At 50.7% G+C, this 22,365-nt stretch overlaps 1 protein-coding gene across 3 annotated transcripts in view; it reads right to left on the bottom strand.

Annotated features, from left to right (window-relative positions):
• Positions 1–22,365, bottom strand: part of LOC102237135 (plectin) — a 49,470-nt gene continuing 27,105 nt past the window's right edge. For 2 of the 3 annotated variants that reach the window (XM_023345195.1, XM_023345196.1), the window contains exons 22-33: positions 22,045–22,171; positions 18,186–18,369; positions 16,065–16,222; positions 15,815–15,993; positions 15,392–15,530; positions 14,955–15,311; positions 14,743–14,826; positions 14,554–14,658; positions 14,364–14,462; positions 7,611–10,958; positions 747–7,521; positions 1–676 (exon numbers count right to left, since the gene is read on the bottom strand). In XM_023345195.1, the coding sequence (XP_023200963.1) occupies positions 1,321–7,521; positions 7,611–10,958; positions 14,364–14,462; positions 14,554–14,658; positions 14,743–14,826; positions 14,955–15,311; positions 15,392–15,530; positions 15,815–15,993; positions 16,065–16,222; positions 18,186–18,369; positions 22,045–22,171 (10,981 nt within the window). In that variant the 3' untranslated portion in view covers positions 1–676; positions 747–1,320. Of the gene's footprint in view, positions 677–746; positions 7,522–7,610; positions 10,959–14,363; positions 14,463–14,553; positions 14,659–14,742; positions 14,827–14,954; positions 15,312–15,391; positions 15,531–15,814; positions 15,994–16,064; positions 16,223–18,042; positions 18,064–18,185; positions 18,370–22,044; positions 22,172–22,365 lie in introns of all 3 variants that reach the window. The other variant, XM_023345194.1, reaches the window with a different exon arrangement.

Here is a 22,365-nt window from a genome sequence, read left to right as displayed (position 1 = left end):
TGATTTTTCAGTCTTTATTCATACAGCAAACAAAACAAAAATAAAGAAACAGATTTAGTTCTTTTCATTTGTGTGTTTATTTACAGGCTTAAGGTGTAACAATAAATGTTCTCGTCCCATTTAGTTATAAATACACCAAACAAGGCTGGATGACTCCTCTCTAAAATACATCCTTCAAACCTCAAACACAGCAAAAAAATAAGCTTTTAAAGGATATAGCTGTTATGTCTTTAATACGTTAGTAAATCATGCGAAGCAGAAATATAGAGTATGAAAATAAAAGGAGCTATAGATCAAATGTGCTGCTTTACAAAAAAGATCTACCATCAGTGTCAAATATAAAAACTGGCTGAGCTGCGAAGCTTGAAGATCTTTCTCAAAGAAACATTTTTACTAATCATCGCTACAGTCGCCATACATCGCCTGGGAAATAAAGTCAATGTTATGATCTTAATCTTGGTTAATACATTTCGGTGTTTCTTCTGCAGCCAGACTGGAAACCTGCTCACCTTTCAGTCAGGCACCAGTTTGAGGTCTGCAGCTTCTCCCAGTGAAAGTTAGCTAAGCAACCAGACCGAGCAGCAGAGCGGGGAGTTTCAGTCCTGAGGAGCAGCGTCCACTGGAGTCCAGCGGCGACGTCTGAGCAGAGAGACCAGCTGAAGGCTGAAGGAAGTTCCTGGAACAGAACAAAACATCAGATTCCAACAATCTGGCGTCAGATCAGAAATGCTTCTCTCTAGATTTACCTTTCTGCCATCCAGAACAGCAGGGATTTATTGGTGTTGGTCAAACCAGGTCTCTCTTGCTATGTGTCCATCTCACAGTGTGCACATGTTGCTCCGACTGCAGGGTTTATGGTTATGAAGTTGAGTTTATAGTGTAAATATGGCAGTGTGGCCCATGAGAGAGAAGATCTTGAAGCTTGGCGTTCTTGAGGCAGACTATCGATAGACTCCATCTTCTGCTCTGCAGAGAAGCTTTTTGTCCTTTCAGAAATATACACATGTTCAGAAACCCTAGTTTGTACATCCAATCTGGTTCTGCTAACAATTTTTCTAGGAAATAAATGAGTGTTTCTGGAAGACTAGATCCTTATTTTATAATTGTTAGTCAGGTAGGCTGTAGGTGGTCGGCTGTACTGCTTACAGTGCATGATAATGGATCTGATGAGGTGCCATACAGTGTAAAATATACAATAAAGTGAATGAATATATTGGTGGAAAAAGGAACGTTTTGTAACACCCCCATGCAGAGCAGAATAAAGGAGGTCTTTATCCCACAGGGATGCAGGCATCTGGTGAGCGTTGCTCCGCCTCCTGCTCAGTAACGCCGGCTGTAGCTCGGCGAACCAAAGGATGACGACGAGAAGGTTGTTGTGAAACTCGACCCTGTGGCATCAAAGCTTCCTCTCCTGGAGCCGGATCTGGAGCCGGTTCTGGAACCAGAGCGGGATCCGGTCGCAGAGCCAGAGCCGCTGATGCTATATGGACTGTAAAGGCCTTTGGTGGACTGAGACGAAGCTTCGAGCAGCCGCAGACCGGTTCCTTCCTCGATCATGCTTCTCTCCATGGCGTCCTTGTAGGAGATCTTGAGCTTGGTTTTGGGGCAGGTGAGGTACTTGGAATAGGCACTGACATCTCGTAACTTCTGGGCAGTGCGGGCGTCTAAGGTGCCCTTCTTCACAGCCTCATCAATAGAGACTCTACCAGAAGCATCTGGTTCAATCAGCCCGCCGGTGAGATACTGGACCTCAAGGAACCGCTGGCCGGCTTCGTAGTAAAGCCATCCTTTCTTCAGAGCTTGAGCAGCAGACATTTTGCTCTTAGTTCGGGGATCTTCAAACCCATTGTGCGCCTTCTGGGCTAAACTGATGCGGTCCACCATGATCTTATCCACCAGCCCTTTATTCATTGCATCAGCCACAGAGAACTTCTCTCCTGTGTTCGGGTCAATGATCCCTCCAGTGCAGGCCTGCGCTTCCAGCAGCCTTTGACCTGTTATGTTGTCCACAAGATTTCGGTGAATGGCCTCTGTGATGGAAACCTTCTCCAGCGTGTCTGTGTCCAGTATCCCAGCCACAGGCCCGGTCTCCTCAGTTGGGTCGTTCCATGTGGTTGCGGGTGTTTTTATGGAAGGCACCGGGCTGGCGGTGTAGGAGGAGGAGGAGCCAAAGGAGGATGAGCGTGATCTACTGCCACTCATGTTTCCAGACAGCATGTCTGCGAATTCTGTGATGGACAGGGTTCCGGCTCGGTACTGATCCAGAGCAGACTTATCTATCAGGCCTCTTGTGATGGCATCGTCAATGTCATATTGCCGTCCAGACCTTCTGTCGATGATCATGGACTTTACGACTCCATCCGAGGAGGTTATCGTTATCTCCTCCCACTCACACTCCTGCTCTGAAAGCTCTATATAGGTCTGGTGATCAATCAGTCCTTTTTGGTATGCTTCATAAACAGACATTTCTTTGCCTGATTCTGGATCGACAATGACAACCCTTCGCTTGCGAACCGAAGACTTGGACGACGTCTTCCTCTCGCGTTTCTTCTCTTTCAGCAGCAGGAGACGAAGGCCGGTCTCTGGGTCTGTCATGCATCTCTCCATCAGCTGCAGGTAGGTGAGGTTTTCCTCTGTGTTTGGATCAAAGAAGCCCTTTGTGTCATCAGAGGGATCAGTGAGAATCATGTTCATTTCCTCATCAAAGAGTCCACGTTCATATGCTGTTTCAACGGGCAAACGGTGGCTCTCCTGGGGATCAATGATCCCCCCGGTAGCGATCTGGGCCTCCAGCAGCCGAATGCCATGGTCTTTCAGAATCAGATTCTTTTTCATAGCCTGGAACAGAGAGACTACCTGGCCAGAGTAAGGGTCTCTGTAGCCTGTGACGGCTCGTTCAGCTGAGAGGAGTTTGTCTTTAAACTCTGGGCCAACCACGGCCATTTTAACAGCCTCTGTGACATTCAGTTTCAGGTTTTTGATGGGGTCAATCACATATCCTGTAGCAGCTTGAGCTTCAAGCAGCTCAAAGGCGGTTCCCGGCCTGATCATGTTCTTCTTCATTGCTTGGTAAATAGAAAGACGGTCTTTGGTAGATTCGACATAAACGCCTGCTATGCAGCTGGTGCCCTCAAGGTACTTCTTCAGATCTCTGCTGACCTCCTCCACTGTGATGGTGCCTTCAATGAGCTCGCTGTAGGTCTTCTGGTCAATAATCTGTGAACGGAGGAGCTCATCTGCAGGGATGGTTTTTCTGAGACCCTTGAAGAGAAGTCGTCTGTCTGCCAGGGAAAGCAGCCGGAGTCCACTTTCTTTATCAACTCTGCATCTCTTCAGCAGCTGAGCGTAACTCTGTTTCTCATCCGTTGTTGGGTCACTGTAACCTCGGACGTCTGCTGTAGGTTCAGTTATCCTGTCAAGGGTTTCTTTGTTAATGTAGCCACGCTGCATGGCCACATCCAGGGGAAGGTGGAAGTAGTACTCCGGATCCATCAGTCCTCCAGTGGCATTCTGGGCTTCCAAAAGCCTCAAGGCATATTCTTCGGAAATCAGGTCTTTCTTCATGGCCTGGAAGAGAGAAATGACTTTTCCGCTGTACGGATCCTTGTATCCTGTTACTGCACGCTCAGCCGAGAGCAGTTTATCATGGATCTCAGGCCCAACAAGGCCCTTACGTACAGCTTCATCAACGGTTAGGAGCTCGTCTTTTACAGGGTCGATCATGAATCCTGTTGCTGCCTGCGCCTCGAGAAGTTTCACAGCGACTTCAGGCTTAATCTGGCCGTTCTTCATAGCCTGGTAAATGCTGATTTTAGGAGGACTGTCTGACATGATTCCCGCAATGCAACCTGTTCCAAAGAGGTACTGCTTCACTGACGGCATCTCCATCACCTCCTGGACGCTCATCTTCTCCTGTTTCAGGAGGTTGTACGTCTGCAGGTCAATAATCCGAGCACTGTACAGGTCCTCAATAGTAACCCTTCTCCTGATCACGTCACATGACATGCTCTGCTCTAGCTTCACAGTTTCTCTTTGCTCAATGATTTCGATGATGATGATGAGCATCCTTTCCTTTGTGATTTGGCCCAAGCGGTACTGCTCCAGGAGCCGCCGCCTCTCCTCTTCAGGAAGCATGTTTGAGTTCATCGCCTCCCAGATGGTCAAGCTCTTTCCTGCAAAGCTCTGATGAGGGATCTCAATCTGAGTGTTGGCTAGGTCTTGTTGAGCTTGCTCCTCTGTGTACTCATAGGACTTCTCAGCCACTGCAGGAGCTTCAACTTTCGACAGAGGCAGGTAGCACAGACCGGTGTTGGGGTCTCTTCTGCATTTCTCCAGCAGCTGGCTGTAAGTCACCTGTTCATTGGTGTTGGGGTTGGTGAAGCCTTTGATGTCGCCTGTTTGTTCGCTGAATGATTTCAACATTTCTTTACTGAAGAAGCCACGCTGGACGGCTGTGTCATTGGGAACCCGATGGCTGCTGACTGGATCGATTATTCCACCAGTTGTGATCTGAGCTTCTAGAATAGGAATAGCATGCTCCCTTAACACCAGTTCCTTCTTCATGGCCTGGAACAGGGAGATCTTGCTGCCAGTATATGGGTCTTTGTATCCTGTCACTGCTTTTTCAGCTGATAGAAGTTTCTCATGAAGCTCAGGACCAACAACTCCAGCCTTCACAGCATCATCCACAGAATATTTCTGTTTTTTTACTGGATCGGTTATAAATCCGGTACCAGCTTGGGCCTCAAGAAGAGCCAGACCAGTGCTATGCTGTAAAATACGCCGTCTCATAGCTTCATAAATGCTTAGCTTCTCATCTGAGCCTTCCATGGCGACGCCATCGATGCGGTCAGTGCCATGCAGGTACTTTCTGACTTTGTCAGTTTGACCAACCTCTTTGGGAGCCTTCTTCCCCTGCTGGAGTTGGTCAAATGTGGCCTTGTCAATGATGTTGGAATCAAACAGAGAGCTGGCGGTGACTGGTTCTCTTAGGCCTTCAAAACAAGCTTCTTCCTTTGTTTTGTCCTCTTTTTCATCAATGGTTGTTATCACAATCTTTATGAGCTTCTCAATTGTTACCAATCCCATTCTGTACTGACGGATCAGCTCCAGTCTCTGTTCCTCATTGATGTACTTAGAGTTTATGATTTCCCAAATTGTGACTTTTCTTCCTTTGAAGGGTCCATATTCCAGCTCCATTGTCTTCTGGCTTAGGGTCTCTTTCGTTTTGGCCTCTGTTATTTGTTTGTCCTCCTTAGGCTTTGGGGCCTTCTTTGACAGAGGAAGTAATGGCAATCCAGTTTCTTTGTCTGTGACACATTTATACATGAGTTGTGCGTAGGTGGCATCCTGCTGTGAGTTGGGATCATAAAAAACTTTTGTCTCGTCTGTGTTTTGATTCAGAGTCTTGTCGATTTCTTCATCAAAGTATCCTCGCTTGCAGGCGACCTCATTAGGGATGCGACAGCTTTTAATGGGATCGATAACTCCTCCCGTTGAGAGCTGAGCTTCCAGCAGACGGATGCCTTGGTCTTTCTTTACGAGGCCTTTGCTCATGGCTTCAAAAACGGACACCTTTTTCCCTGTGTAGGGATCTCTGTAGCCGCTGACGGCTCGCTCTGCTGACAGGAGGCGTTCGTGCAGCTCTGGACCGACAAGACCTGATTTAACGGCTTCATCAACAGGCATACGCTCATTTTTCACAGGATCTATCATGAATCCTGTTGCCGCTTGAGCTTCGAGGAGATTCCCAGCCGTCTCTGGGGAGAGTAATTCCTTTTTCAAGGCTTGATAGAATGGCATTTTCTCTTTGGTTGGTTCATTCAGGAGACCTGCGATGCTGGGCGTTCCTTGCAGAGCCTTCTTCACGGCATCCATCTCAGAAACTTCTTTAACTGAGATCTTCCCATTGCTCAGCTTGTTGAACAAGTCTTTGTTTATAATCTTAGACTCTAGCAACTCAGTGGCGCTCACTGGAGCCCTCAGACCGTTGAAGACATTTCCACTATCCTTCTCCTTGTCTTCCACAACAGTGATGACGATCTTGATGACCTTCTCTACGGTGATCTTGCCTGTCTTGTACTGGCGAATCAGTTCTCTTCTTTGCTCCTCTGTGAAATACTCTGAGTTTATCACCTCCCAGATGGTGACGGTCTTTCCTTTAAACTTTCCAAACGGAACATCAACATTGGATCTGCTGAACACCTCTTTAGTCTCCATATCCGTGTAGGTTCTCTCTCTCTGACCGGCTCTTTCCGTCACCGGTAACATCAGCAGGCCGGTGTCTGGGTCTTTGGTGCATTTCTCCAGCAGCTGTTTGTAGGTGAGTGGCTCCTGACTGCTGGGGTCAGTGAATAACTTGGACTCTTCACTGGGATTCGTCAGTTTCTTGTTCATGTCTGCATCAAAGTGGCCTTGCTTGTAAGCTGCCTGAAGCGGGACTCTGTGACTGTTGATGGGATCCACTATCCCACCGGTGGCGAGCTGCACATCCAGGAATTTGGTGGCTTGCTCTTTACCAATGAGGCCCTTCTTCATGGCCTCAAACAGAGAGATTCTGGCTCCAGTGTACGGATCTCTAAAGCCAGTGGCTGCGCGCTCAGCAGAAAGCATCCGGTCGTGGAGCTCAGGCCCAACTAACTCTTCCTTAACAGCTTCGTCTACAGACAGAAGTTTATTTCTCACCGGATCAACAATGAAGCCTGAAGCTGCTTGAGATTCCAGAAGCATGGCAGCAGACTCCGGAGTGATCTGGTTTTCTGTCATGGCGTTGTAGACGCTCTTCTTCTCCTTAGATGGAGTCAGGATGCCTCCGACGCAGTTCTGGCCCTTCAGACACCATCGAACTTTGTCTGTCTTTTCCAGCTCCTGCACGGTGACTTTGCCTTTTCTTAGTTTGTCCAGGTCCTTCTTGGTCAGGACACCGAGGTCAAAGAGTCTCTCTGCAGGAACCTTCTCCCTGATTCCATCAAATGCATAGGGAGATCCTCCATCTTTCTTCACCCTGTCCACTTCGACAGCACCATTCAGAACCTTTCTGGTTGTTCCCACCATCGTCATGGAGACCAGCTGCTCCTCGGGAACGTCGTCCGTCTGAACTTCCATTTCCTTAGTTCTGGTCGTTCCCGTTTTAGAAGTTCCTTCCAGGCTCTGGAGTTTCTCTCTGAGCTTTTTGTTCTCATCCTCCAGGAGTTTCTCCTGTTCCATCCTCTTCTTCTCAAGCTCCTCCACCTCCTTCTGCTTGGCTTTCATCTCTTCTTCAGCCTCTTTCTGCTTCTTCACAGCCTCGTCCATCACGGCCTGCAGCTTCTTCCTCTCCTCCTCCATGAGAGCGCGCTGGCGCTCCTGTTCTTCTTTGAACGCCTTGGCCTTCTTCACCTCATCCTCATACTGCTTCTCCAGCTTCTTCTTCTCGTCTTCAACGGCTCGCTCTCTCTTCAGCAGCAGCTCCTTCTCGCTGAGGAACGACTGCTGAAGGATGACCTTCTGCTGCTCAATCTGCTCCTGCTGGGCGGTCGCCATCTGTCAGACCAAAGGAAGATTAAGTTGGTCAGAGAAAATCACTCGTGACTTCTAGTCATGAACTAGTTTCTGTATTTTAATAACTCTACCTGCTGGGTTTTCTTCTGCAGCTCCTCAGCATCTTTTCTCAGCTTCTTCTTCTCGTCCTCCAGCTCAGCGATGGCTTTCTTCAGATCATCGGCCTCTCTGGTGCTCTGCAGCCTCTGCGTCTCCAGCTTCTGCACCACCGTTTCCGTCGCCTGTTTTTCGGTCTCCTGCAGACGAGCTTTGGCTTCATCGGCTTGCTTCCTGAACTTCTTGGCCTCGTCCTCGGCTTTCATCTGGGCGGCGCTGAGCTCCGTGACTCTGAGCTTCAGCTTCTCGGCCTCAGCGGACGCTTCCAGCTGCCTGGAGCGCTCCACTTCCAGAGACTTCTGGAAGTCTTCGGTGTCCTTGTGGAGGCGCTGCTGGATCTGCTGTTTGTCCTGCTGTAGTTTTTTAGCCGTCTCCTGGGCCCGGTCCTTCAGCTTCTGCAGCTCCTCAGCTTCAGCCTTCAGTCTTGTGGCCTCCTGGATGGCCTGCATCTTCTCCTTCAGCATCTTCTCGGCGAGCGCTCTCTGCTCGGCGAGGTCTGCCTCAGCCGCCTGCCTCTGCCTGGCAGCATCTTCGGCCTCCACTGTGAGCCGAGCGGCCTCCGCTGCCAGGTGCCGCATCTTCTCGGCCTCCTCCTGGAGCAACTTCTGAGTGCTGTCTTGGTCTTTCTGCATGAGGAGGCGGTTTTGCTCCTCGATCTTCAGTTTGACTTTGAGGAGCTCGTCCATCTGATTCTTGACTCTGGAGAGCTCTTGCTCCACCTGCGCTTTCTGTTTGACGGCGTCATTGACTTCTCCTTTAACTCTCTGCAGCTCAGCGTCCAGAAGCTCCTTCTGCTTGTCTGTTTCCTCCAGCTGCAGCTTGATGGCTGAAAGCTCCTTCTCTACCTGAGACTTCTGCTTCAGCGCCTGCTCCGCCTCTTTCTTGTGTTTGGCCATGTCTGCGTCCGCCTGCTGCTTCTGCTGCAGCGCCGCAGCTTCGGCCGCAGCCCGCCGCGATGCCTCCTCCTCTGCCTCCTTCCTCAGTCTCTCTGCATCTTGTTGAGCCCTGGCCTGTTTCGCGGCTTCTTCTTCTGCAGATTCTTTCTGCTTCTCTGCCTCCTGGGCTTTCTGGCGAAGCAACGCCGCCTCTTTCTCTGCCTCCTCTTTGGCCTTGTCAGCGGCTTGGGCGAGCTTCTTTGCATTGTTAAACTCGTCTCTGAGCTTCTCCTGAGCGAGGACATCCTCTTTGTTCTTGCTCAGGACGTTTTGGGCCTTCTGCTCTGCAGCACTGCATTTCTGCGCCGCCTCCTTGGCCAGGACCACCTGCCTCTCCGCCTCTTTCTCGGCGTTGCTCCTCTGCTGATTGGCTTCCTCCGCCTTCTTCTTGAGCCGCTCCACTTCCTGCTGAGCGGCCTTGCATTGGCGAGCCGCCTCTTCTTCTGCTGCAGTGACCCTCTTCACCTTCTCCTCAGCTTCCTTCCTCTTCTTCTCCTCCTCTGCTGCCAGTTGTTTCAGTTTCTCCGCCTCTTCTTCGGCCTTCAGCCTGCTCTTCTGCGTCTGCTCTGCAGCGTCCTTCAGCTTCTTCAGCTCCTGCTCCAGGCTGGACTTCTCCTTCGCTGCTTTCTCAAAGTTGAGCCTGATGATGCGGATCTCCTCCTCCACCACCGTCTTCTGCCTCAGAGTTTCCTCCACCACAGTCTTCTGTCTCTCCAGCTCGGACTGGGACGAGCCCTTCAGCTGACTCATCTTCTCCTCGATCTGCTGCTTGTGCTGGGCGGCCTGGTCCTCCAGGAGCTTCCTCTGATAAGCCTCTTCCTCAGCCTTCCTCTTCAGCCTCTCGTTCTCGGCCTCCTTGGCCTTCAGGGCGATCTCTGCCTGCGTCTTCACCTGCGTGGCCTCGTCCATGGCGGCCAGCTTCTCCTTGAGGATCTCGTCTGCCTCGGCCCTCTGCCGCGCCGCCTCTTCCTCGGCCCTCTGCCGCTGCCTCTGGGCCTCCTCGGCGACGGCTCGGAGCCGCGCCGCCTCCTCGGCCAGCCGCTTCATCTTCAGAGCCTCTGACTCCAGCAGCTGCTTGCTCTTTTCCGTCTTGGACAGCGTCTCCTGCTCAGCTTTGACCTTCATCTGCAGCAGGGCGTCCATCTCTCGGCGGACCCTGGCCAGCTCGTCCTCCAGCTGTTTCCTCTGGCTCTCTGCGGCGCTGACCTCGTTCTTCAGCCGCTGCAGCTCACTGTCCAGCAGCGTCCTCTGCTGGTCGGCGTGCTCGAAGTTGGCCTTGAGGCGGATGCACTCCTGCTCGGCGGACAGCTTCTGCTGAGCGATCTGCTCTGTGAACTGCCGCTGCTTCTCCAGCTCCTTCTCGGCGCCGTCCTTCTGCTTCAGCGCCGCCTCCTCCGCCTTGGTCCTCCGCTTGGCGTCTCGCTCGGCTTCCACCTTCTGCCGCTCGGCCTCCTGCTGAGCCTGGCTCTTCTTCTGGGCTTCCTCCTCGGCCTGCAGCCGCAGGCGCAGTGCCTCGTTGGCTTTTTGCCTCCATGTCTCCACCTCCTGCTCCGCCCGCTGCCTGGCTCTGTCGGCTTCGTCCTGCAGCTTCCTGAGCCGCTCGGCTTCCTCCTGCAGCTGCAGCACCGCGCCCTGCTCCTTCTTCAGCGACTCCTCCAGCTGGCTGGTCTTCTCGGTGAACAGCGAGGCCTTGGTCTGCATTTGGGTGGCGGCGCTCCGCTGTGCCACCTCCTCCACCACCTTGACCTGCCTCAGCTGCTCCTCCTCGGCCTGCTTCACGCGCCGCTCTGCCTCCTCTGCCTGCATTTTGAACCTCTGCAGCTCCTCCAGGGCTTTCTGCTTCTGCTTGGCCGCCTCCCTCTCGGCTTCTGCTTTGCGCATCAGCTCTTCCTCTGCGGTTTTCTTCTTCTGGGTCTCCTCTGCCACCTGCCTGCGGAGCCGCTCCGCCTCGTCCTGAGCGGCCCTGCGGAGCGTGTCGGCCTCGGCAGCCCGGTCCCGGAGGCTCTGCAGCTCGGACTCGGCGGAGGTTTTCTGCCTCACGGTGGTCTCCAGCTGGATGCGGACCAGGCGGATCTCCTCCTCGATCTTGGAGCGGCTGTCCAGCGCCTCCTGCAGCTGCTGGCTCTTGGACCTGGCCTCCTGCTCCGACAGACTCCTCAGCTGCTGCAGCTCCTGCTGGATGTTTTTCTTCTGCTGCTCGGAGTCGGCGGCCGCGCCCTGCCTCCTGCTGGCCTCCTGCTGCATCTGCAGCTTCAGCTCCTGCGCCTCTTGCTCCGCTCTGGCTGCCGACTGAGCCTGAGCTTCAGCCAGCCGCTTCTGCTTGTCCAACTCGGCCTGAACCTCAGCCAGCTTCCTCCTTTCCTCTTCTTTCAGCAGCTCGGATGTTTTCTGGTTGGGTTGAAGCAAAGAGGACGAAGATTAGAGACGTGCAGCTACAGAAACACGCGGAGGCTTTATGTCCTCCATTAAATCATTTCTAGGAGGTTTTCTCAAGAAACAAGAGAATCTGGCATTAAACAAGTTTCATTGAGCCAGAAAGAAAATCAACACAAATGACATACTTTTATATCTTCAGATAAAGAGAAAAAAAATGTGGTTTATTTCTCACTCCTCATATTAATAAAAATATTTCAAGATGTTTTATTTTAACACAATAAAACTCAAGATAATGACAATGTATTTTGTCATCTTAAGATATTTATTTCAGGAAAAATCAACAAATCTGAGAAAAGTTACAAATATGAAATCATCTTCAGATAATTGCTTCTTCGGTTTTCTTAAATAATTATCTGAAGATAATGAGATAATTTCTTTCTGAGGAAAACATAAATGAAATCTTTTTCTCATTATTTTATCACCTACAGGAAATATCTCCTTCCACTTCACATCAGCTTCTCATTTCCTCATAAGAGAAAAAAATATCAGAATATGAAAGTTTTTGGAGGAATTTGAAAATCTTTTAATCTAGAATTGATTAATTTTCTAGTCATTTATGGTCCCAAAATGGGGAATATTTTGGGTTGGGGAGAACAAGATTCACAAATAAATAAATATCTTAAATATATACAAAAATGCTTTTTTTAGAGAAAACATTTGCTTCTCTTACTGATAAAATATCTGAATATTATCTGAAAAACGACCAGAAAATACCCCAAATATTGAGAAATTTTTCCCCGGAATTATTTTCTCATCTTGAGACAATATTTTTCTCTAAATAAGAAAATCGCTTTTCTTCTAATGAAACTTTATTTTGTTTTCTTGTGTAAGGAGGAAGATATCAGAAGGAAAACTCAAAGGTTTTATTGGCTCTTTATTTGATAGTGAATTGACAGGAAAGTGGGTAACGAGAGAAGCAAAGGTCAGCAGGCCGGGAATCGATCCTGCGACGGCTCCGTCTGTGGAAGCTGCTGAACCGCTGCATCCACTGCACCAGGATGTAAACTAACTTTTAAACTTTGGGGGAAAAGTTATTTTTCGAGGCGTTTAAAGCTGTGCTGTTTTGGGTCGACTCAAAGACCTTTGACCTTTTAAAGCTCCTATGGGCGATGACGGTGCATTCAGGAACCATCTGTAAACTACTGAGTTTCTGGTTTTATCTTTTTATCCCGTCCAGCAGAACTTCTTGGAACTGTTTAAAGCTAAGGAAGAAAACTCTGGATCTGTTCAGAAAACCAAGATCAGTGGAGCCACAGTGGGTCCTGGAGGCCCGGCAGGCCCGGCAGGCCCGGCATCCTGCACACCCACTGCAGCTCCACTGACACTTTGCTCACTTGCTTCACCACGTTTTCCTTCATTGGCTGTTCATTGTTAATGTGAACTCAGAGTGCAGGCAGCAGATTAGGATTACAGTCTGAAAACATTTGGGTTTGGCATCAAATTGCTGGAAACTCTTATTTTCTTTCTGAAGCTTCAGAAAACAACCAACTAGACCTGCAGGATTACAGCTGAGAGGTTTTATGAAAGTTAATCTTCAACTTTCTGCTCATAAACTAAACAGGAAGTTCAGGGAATAAACTATAATCCAGATTAATAATTTATTCCAGAAGCAGAGCAGGGATGGAAACGTTGGGTTTGTCTGGTTTCTGATATTTTATGACGTCTGAACAGCATAAAAACTTTTTTCTTTTCAAAACGGAGTCCGGCGGTTCGGTTCGGACCGGTTCTTGGATCCGATGCTTTTCAAACAGATTTCAGTGGGAATGTCACGCCGCAGTTCCTCCTGGTCGTTCGACACGGACTCAGGCAGGAAGCGTTGAAGGATGAAGCTGTCATGACTGGACCGCTGGACGTTTCGGTTACCGCCTGGTACCTCCACCACTGCCTCTAAACCCGGTTCTGCTGCCCCCTGGTGGACAGAAGATCAGATCATGTCCAGTATGTGGGTGATCTGCATCTGGTACAGCTCATTTCTGAATCATGAGTTGAGTTCTTGAGACGTTTCTCTCCTCGCTCCATCGTCTCCTGGATTTCCTCCTTAAAGTGAAAGTCGGCCTACAGGCGGATTCTGGTACCGGGTCAGACCCAGAAACCGGCAGGGTTCTGTTTGGTTTCGCACAAAGCTCCAGATATCGGATGTTTAGAAATATTCTTCCTTCATCTCAGAACCATCCTGATGTCAAACCCAAACAGTTCAGACCAACTCTGAGATGTTGCTGCTTTACACAGAAAACTCTTTAAATCAACTTTTGATGAAAAGCTTAAAATAACCAGCAGGAAGTTCTCAGCATCATGCAGACATGGAAAAAAACTGAAACTAAACTCCCAGCAGTTTGAACAAAACTGGTTTTGAGCAGCAAACGGAGAACAAATGAGAAATCCCACACTGACTGAGGACATGAAGGCAACACGCAGGCAGGAGAACGAGCTGAATGGAACAAAGAAGTTCAGCATCTAGAAACCGTCAGATCCTCCAGATTCACCAAACCAGTTCTCTGAACCAGTTCAACGGACCAGTTCACTGAACCAGTTCACCGGACCAGTTCAACGGACCAGTTCACTGAATCAGTTCACCGGACCAGTTCACTGTTTCAGTTCTTTGGAGCAGTTCACTGGACCAGTTCTTTGGAGCAGTTCTCTGAACCCGATCAGTTCTGTAGTTCAGTTCTGGACCTCCGCGCTGAAACAAAGTTCTGGTCCGGTCCAGCTGAGGAGGAACCATAAAGTTTCCTGTTTGGTTCTGGTGTCACGGTTTAAAGTGTTCCTGCAGAACGCGGCACTAGGGGTCGTGGTTCCTCACAGAAACATTCGGAATCTGCCGGACCGGGTCGGAACCAGCAGCTCTGAACCGGACCTTCTTGGTACCACTACGGTTTGTTGGATTTGTTCAAGTTTATAAACATTAAAAAGTGAATAATTCTGACATAAGGAAGCTCAGATTTTATTTCTGAAAGAAAACTAAAAACTTAAGTAAACTAAGAAGATAAAAACCGAAATTACAGATTTAAAAAATAATCAATATTTCAATAACATGAAAGTGGATCTGAAAGATTTCTGAGATTTCTGAACTTTCCCCACAGACAGGAAGTGATGTCGTTGTTAAATACCTGTGTGCTGGGGGAACATTCACCATGCAGCAGGTCAGAGGAGCCAAACAGAAGAGAAAGTTAGAAACCAAGGAGAACCGGCAGGAAGGGGCGGAGCCAGCCGGCCATGTGACCCACCGGCTTCCTGTTTGCCGACCGGGTTACATGGTCGACACAGAGGACGGACGGTTTCGCCGCGGCGAGGCGGGAACCGGTTCCGTCGGCCGGACCCGCGGGTCCAAACGGCCTGGTCGGCGGGAGCTGCGCTCACCTGGTCGGCCTCCAGGCGGCGCTGCGCCTCGGAGACGAAGTGGAGGCTCTGTGCGGCGAGCGTCATCAGCTCGCTGTAGCGGCTCCGCAGCGACACGTACTGCAGACACACAGACACATCAGGTTCTGGTTCTGGACCCAAATGCCTCAGCAGGCCTCCTCCCCCCTCGCTTTAAGCCCCGCCCCCTGACCTCCTGGATGACGCCGTCGGAGGACGTCTCCATCCGCGGTTTCTTCAGAGGAGAAGACGTGGGATCCTGCAGCGCTCTGTAGGTCAGCACCAGCAGCTCGTAATCCTTCAGAACACAAAGTCCAAACGGGTCAGAACCGACCGGAACGCCGGTTCCGCCGCACGGCAGCAGCTGCTCAGCGACCCTCACCTTGATGGAGTCGATGTACGCTTTGGCGTTATTGTAGCAACTCTCCACTTCGTCTCGGTTCTTCTTCATTTCCTCCAGGAGTTTCTGAAACAAAGTTTTAAAAAATATTACTATGATTGATATTTATAAAAGCATTTCTGTGGTTATTGTCTGAGTTTTTAAATAATATTTATCTTTCATATTATTTATCGTTTCATGCCATAACCCCCCACCTCCTCCTGGGCCAGCCGGTCCCGCAGCGCCGCTCCGTCTCCGATGGCGACGTCCTGGACGTCCTGGTGTCTCCGCCGGACGTCTTCCAGCCAGCGGCTCAGCGACTCGCAGCTCTCCCTGTGGCTCCGCATGCGGCGCTGCAGCTGCTGCAGCTCCCGCAGCCGCAGGTCCGCCTGGGCCAGCAGGTTCTGCCGGCGCTCCAGCAGGCCGGCCGCCAGCCGCCGGTACCGCTCCAGCTCGTCGTCGCGTTCGCCGTGGATCCGGCTCGTCCGGTCGCCGACGGCGGCCGCGCGCCGCAGCTCGTCCTGCAGCCGGTCGAAGACGGCCCGGTCGGCCTCGGCCTCGCCGCACAGCGCCTGGGCGGAGAGACGCGGCGGTCAGCCGGAGCGCCGGGAAGACCGGAGCCTGCGAGAATCTGGACGGATCGGGTCGGTACCTTCAGCTGGCCGCGCTGCTCCTCCACCTCCGGCTCCGACGCCGGAACCTTGGCCACGTCCCGCAGGCGCGACTCCAGGCTCTGCAGCGACTCCTCGGCATCGTTGGCGTTCCTGATCACAACGTCGATGGTCTTCAGCCTGGAACGCCGGAAACAGATCAGGAAACAACAGGAAGCTGTGTGGAGCCCCTCCCACACCTGTTTCTGCAGGCTGCTGGTCAGCTGGCTGAAAGCCTCTTTATAAGAGATGAAAACTGTTCCCGACCCGAGCAGAAACCAGTTCTTCAACATTTACATGAAATATATAAATTTATCTGTCGGTTTGTGACAAAATGAAAATATTTGAATGGAAAAATCTGCCGAGTTTTTCAAAACTGATAAATGCTGGAAGCCTGAGAATGGTGAAAGCTGACTGGTCCTCACCTGTCCAGGTAGACGATAGACAGCCCGTAGACGGCCTCCATCTTCTTCAGGGTTAGGTCCAGCTCGGAGCGCAGAATCGGACCGGCGCCGGCCGGCTGCGGACCCGCCAGAACCGCCTCCGTCTTGTCAGAGACGGCGCCGAGCTCCTTCTGCAGGCCCTCCAGCTCGGCCTGGACCTTCTGCACAGACACAGAACCGGGTCAGAACCAGAGCAGAACCGGAGCAGAACCGGGTCAGAAGCAGCCGGTACCATCTGCTCGGCCGTCTTGGCGGCGCAGGCCCACAGCGGCTCGCCGTCGGCCGGCTGCCGCAGACGCGTCAGCGTTTTGTTCTCGCAGCGCTCCAGACGCAGACGCAGGTCCTTCATCTGGGTCAGGAAGGTCTGACACAGCGACTCGTCCTGATCACCTGGAGGGGGCGGGGCACGAGACACAGACAACACCTGAGCAGGAGGGGGGGAGCAGAGCTCTGGAGAGGTCAGAGGTCAACATATACATATATATATATATATTTTCCCACTTGCCATCAGACTGCTGAACTCTTAACTGGACTGCACTCAAAAAACTGGTCTCCACTTCATACCTTGCACATGTACAGAGCTAAATAACTTCCATTTTACTGTCATTCCTGCACTTTATATTTTATATTCATATTTTATACTGTATTTTATTTTATTCTGGAGTAACCTCACAACATTGGAAGCTCAAAACATTGTTCTGAGCCGTATGCAACGAAATTTGGTTCTGTATTCACCCTGTACATGCAAAATGACAATAAAGTCAGTCTAAGTCTAAGTCTATCCTGCAACTGCCAAGTCCCCTGGGCTGCAGACCACAGAGTGGGCGGGGCCTGATGTCAGGGTTCACTCTGTGCTCCTTTCATTCCTTTAGTTTCTCAAACTTTTCCAGGCTGAAGACGCTTACCGCCTTTACCAAACACTCGGACCACCGAACACGACATGCGAACATCTACAGCCTGAAATGAAAACTTTAGTATCTTAACTCACTGTGGTTGTTCCTCCTAACCTGAAGGAGGCGCTGTTTGGTAAATGTGACTGCCAGGATAAAACCACGGTTCGGTGTTTTGAGTTATTTACAGATTCTGAAAGTGTGGATTCTAATCTTTCCAATTATAGGAAACACATCAAAAAAGTCCTTCAGTGCAACTGTTTGGTGCATTAATAACATTTTATTTGTAATTTCAAAGCATAAAAAAGCAACATAGATTTGAGTTGCTTTGGCAAAAACATTTTCTTTCACCAGTAGACAGTCCAACATAATTCATTTTATTTCAGGTGCTAAGATGCAGTTGGTCAGCGTGGGGTGCAGCGCTGTCATACGGCATTCAGCACAGCTGCATGTTTGCAGATCTATGTCTGCAGATCTATGTCTGCACTGCATCCTGAGAAACCGTCCATCGGTCTCTTCAGGTTTTCTCTTTAGCCTTCAGCCATTTATCTATTGGTGATTTTAAACCCAATCCTTTGGTAAGCTAACTGTAAGCTCACCTCATCCCAATAAACACTGGTTTACATGCAGTACCATCTGGACCACTAGGAGGCGCCTGCGGACCACTAGTGGTCCTGGGACCACAGTTTGAGAAAGACTTATGTAGTGAATTTAGTTTTAAATTGGAAATTAGACATTTGTTATTATTATTTAATGTATGGAGAAATAATTGATCATGTATTTCCAATTGATGCATAAATTTTTATTGATTTTTGAGTCTCTCTGTTTGCATCTTTTGACCAAACAATTTGCTGAAAATCCCTAAACGAACCAACATGGAGTCTGGCTGAGCGCCGTGGCTGCTGGGGGAACCAACCAGACATCTGGAGCCAAGGAGGATTATCCAATCAAAACGCTTTGAGGTGGATGTCAAACCCTGCCCACTAGCTGGCCCCGCCCACAGACACGCCCCGCCCCATTCCCCGGGCTGCAGCTGGTCCTTTCTCTCTGTTTCTTCATTTCAGGTTTTTCATCCTTCATGTTAGTGACACATTAACAGAAGTTCAGAAGAGTTTATCTTCCAGTTATTACAGAGTTATTGATTATAGATAATAATCAGCTGCTGTAAAACATGCAGACAATAAAACCTGATCAGTGATGTTAGGGTGAATTAAATCAGTGAAGGTTATTAATATCAGCGATTTGATGCATGAAATGCCGCAACAGGCGACGGAGCGCATTCATTCCTGCTCAGCCAATCAGAAGCTGCCGCTGCCTTACCTGCTCTGGGCAGGACGAAGCCTGCAACAGGAAGCCAACAAGCATTTCACTGTCAGGTAACCAACATGTTCACCAGAAATGATGATGATGATGATGATGATGATGATGATGATGATGATGATGATGAAGGGAACTGAACGGACCTTGCTCTGCGGCGGTGACCATGGTCTGGTAGTGCTGGCTGGCCCGGTTGTAGCTGGACTCCACCTGCATCCGGTCCTCCGCCCCGAACATCTGCGAGTCCGGACTGTCCCGCAGGAAGTCCTGGTAGTGCTGCTCCAGGTTCCGGAGCGCCAGCCGGTACTCGTCCACCCGCAGAGTCTTAAACTGGAGGAAACACAGCATCTGTTAGCATCCCCAGCTAGCATCCGTTAGCATCCACAGCTAGCATCCGTTAGCATCCCCAGCTGGACCAGTTCCACACCAGTTAGGGATGCTAACAGTCACCCTATTTAGGGCCAGGGCCAAAAAAGTGTACATTTGGGGGGAAAAAAGGGCCTTTTTCTAAAAATTCTGGAGGGCTAACCCTAGGTCGTAGGGTTACGGGGTCACTCTCTAAAAATCCGGTCATCCCTCGTTACCCCTATGACCCACCCTACCGATTTTTAAGACCCCCGGTCTCCCCGTCAGAGACCCCCAAACAGGACAAACTTTTCACAAAAATCATGGTTTTTCCTCCCTCGTGGCAACATTCGCTGTAGTAACGTGTTTTTGCCACCAGATGGCATCGTTGCCATCTCGGTGTTTCTCTCAATGGGGAAAACTGCCACTTGGGTATTGGACCCGAACTTGCCACATGGGTATTCCATCAATGGGGGTGTTGCCACTTGGGTATTTCTACCCATACAACTGACACTTTGTCACATTTCACTCCATTGGGGCTTGCCAATTGGGTGTTTATGACAATGGGGGCTTGCCACCTGGGTATTCGTGAACATGGGGGGTTGCCACTTGGGTATTCGTGAACATGGGGCTTGCCACTTGGGGGACCAAGGGTTAAGCACCGTCCGAACCTGGGTACCCAAACTTGCCAAATGGGGGTATATGACCACGGGGGTGTTGCCACTTGGGGGACCAACACTTAAGCACCATTCGAACCTGGGCACCCACACTTGCCAAATGGGTGTTTATGGCAATGGGGGTGTTGCCACTTGGGGGACCAAGGGTTAAGCACTGTCCGAACCTGGGCACCCAGACTTAAGCCAAATGGGTGTTTAGGACTATGGGGGTCTTGCCACTTTGGGGACCCACACTTAAGCACCCTTTGAACCTGGGTACCCCACACTTAAGCACCCCTACGCGGACTACACCCACCAGTCCGCACGGCCCAGAGTCTCGTGCCCCTGGTAAGGCTCCCTTTGTGGACATGGCTTGCCACCTGGGTGTTTATGTCAATGGGAGGGTTGCCACCTGGGTATTCGAGTACATGGGGCTTGCCACCTGGGTATTCGTGAACATGGGGCTTGCCACCTGGGTGTTTATGTCAATGGGAGAGTTGCCACTTTGGGGACCAACACTTAAGGACCGTTCGAACATGGGTACCCCACACTTAAGCACCCCTACACGGACTACACCCACCAGTACGCATGGCCCAGAGTCTCGCGCCCCTGGTAAGGCTCCCTTTGTGAACATGGGCTTGCCAAATGGGTATTCGGCACCATTGGGGCTTGCCACATTTCACTATAAATGCTCTGCCATCTGGGCACACTGACCCTGGCTTCCCTGTGGCACAATGGTGGTGCCTACAACCCGGGAGAGCCTGGTTCGAACCCAGCTTGGGACGCCGACCTCCTTTTGCCATCTAGGAACATAAAGGAGTATGCCCAAATAGCAGTTAAGTGATTGGTGCATTGTCGGTGCCTTTTCTCAGCAGAGATTTCCTTCTGCCTTTCCGGGGGGGCAGTCGAACCACAAATACCGTGCCGTTTGGGCGGACCGACCTTCACTCCCCCGTGGCACAATGGTTAAGAAGCTTGCCTCCCACCCGGCAGAGCCTGGATCGATACCAGCTTGGGACGCTGAGCTACAGGACTTGCCATCCGGGTATCACTTTCAAATGCATTGATGCCAAATGGGAACCAACATTCACGGGGGCTTTAAGAGGGGGTCCCGCGCATTTATTGGGCCAAAGGTGGGCTCGGGTCATCACACACACTTGGAAGAATAAACGAAACCAGGCACAACCTCCTCTGATGACCCCCTGCTCTGGGGGGGCTTTGCCAAGGAATGGAGCACCATCACCCCGCATGGAGGTTGGGAGACAGACCCCTTGGACCTCCAGACAACCAGGGGGGACTCATGGAGCTTCTGTACCCAGGAATGGAGCACCATAACCCCGCATGGAGGTTGGGAGACAGACCCCATGGACCTCCAGAGAACCAGGGGGACTCATGGAGCTAAAGTACCCAGGAATGGAGTACCATAACCCCGCATGGAGGTTGGGAGACAGACACCTTGGACCTCCAGACAACCAGGGGGGACTCATGGAGCTCATTTACCCAGGGCTAGGGCACTGAAAGCCCACATGGAGGGCAGATGAACCACCCCCATGGACCTCCAGAGAACCAGGGGGACTCATGGAGCTCAAGTACTTGGACCTCCAGAGAACCAGGGCACATCATGGAGCTCAAGTACCCAGGAATGGAGCACCATAACCCCGCATGGAGGTTGGATGAAACAGCCCCTGGACCTCCAGAGAACCAGGGGGACTCATGGAGCTTAAGTACTTGGACCTCCAGAGAACCAGGGCACATCATGGTGCTCAAGTACCCAGGAATGGAGCACCATAACCCCGCATGGAGGTTGGATGAGCCACCCCTTGGACCTCCAGAGTAGTACCCATGAACCACCCCCATGGACCTCCAGAGAACCAGGGTACATCTTCACTGAACACTTGGACCTCCAGAGAACTAGGGCACATCATGGAGCTCAAGTACCCAGGAATGGAGCACCATAACCCCGCATGGAGGACACATGAACCACCCCCATGGACCTCCAGAGTAGTACCCATGAACCACCAGCACTCAGACACTTAGCAAACAAAGCTAAGCCACTTTGCCACAAGGGAACACCGGTCAGAACACCCAGGTGGCAGGCCTCCCCTCCCCCACACTAGCCAGGGACCACACTACCCATGAACCACCAGCACTCAGACACTTAGCACACCCAGCTAAGCCACTTTGCCATGAAGGAACACCGGTCAGAATACCCAAGTGGCAGGCCTCCCCATCCCCCACAATGCCCGTGGACCACACTACCCATGAACCACCAGCACTCAGACACTTAGCAGACCCAGCTAACCCACTTTGCCACCTAGGATCACCGGTCGGAACACCCAGGTGGCAGGCCCTCTGAGCTGAAAGTGAAAATCTGACATGATTCTATTCCTAATACAAGAGCTCCATCCAGGGGATTTTGCATGAACTGCATCTGCACCCATATGGCTCCAAAAGCGCCCAAATGGCCCATTCAAAGGAATACCGAGGTGGCAAACTAGCTCTTGCAGCCACTTAGGCATAGTGGCAGAACACGCCGGTGTCAAAGCCTATGGGAAAATTTTGCCACTTCGGACCGTGGCCCAGAGTTTAGCTTTAACCTCCTAACATTTAAATGGGTTCAGCTTCCAAACAGGAAACTAGTGATGATTAAAGTCATTTAAAATAATCAAAGTGATTATTGATCAGCTCAGAGAGCATTAGCCGTGATGCTCACTGAGCCGATGCAGGAGGAACTAATGAATCATCAGAAATCATCAGGTTCATTGATCCAGAGCTGCGGCTTTATTATTTATTATAGAGACAATAAATTCATTGGAAATGTTGGAACTGAGACAATCTAATTCTGATTTCTTCTTATTTTCTCAGTTTGATTCAATTCAAACTCGTTTTCTTTAAAGGTAACATTTATCCAAACCAGAGTTAATTTAACTCCTAAATCTTCTCATCACCACGTAGACAGTTGAACTAGCGGAGGAAGCTCCGCCTCCTGCGGCGGTGCTGTTACCATGGTGACGTTCCAGGAGTTGATGATGTGGACGTCCCTCATCAGGTACTGCCAGGACAGCAGGCTCTTCAGGTCCACAAACAGGGTCTGCCACATGGCCAGCAGGCGCTGCAGGTTCCCGTCCAGCCTGGGGGACAGGGCGGGTTAGAGCGGGTTTGGACCGGACCGGACCTGTTGGGCTCCAAAGGTTTTATCATGAGGCCAAACGAGGCATTCTTTCTGTAATCTGGCCAAATTGAAACAAAATTTTTAATTTTTATCAAACATGAAGTTGCAGTTTGAGGGCCGACCCTCCCCCGACCCCCGACCCCTGACCCCCGG

Source organism: Xiphophorus maculatus, chromosome 13 (assembly GCF_002775205.1).
Source record: "Xiphophorus maculatus strain JP 163 A chromosome 13, X_maculatus-5.0-male, whole genome shotgun sequence".
In the NCBI taxonomy this organism is placed as follows: Eukaryota; Metazoa; Chordata; class Actinopteri; order Cyprinodontiformes; family Poeciliidae; genus Xiphophorus; species Xiphophorus maculatus.
This window is presented reverse-complemented; position numbering and strand designations above follow the sequence as displayed.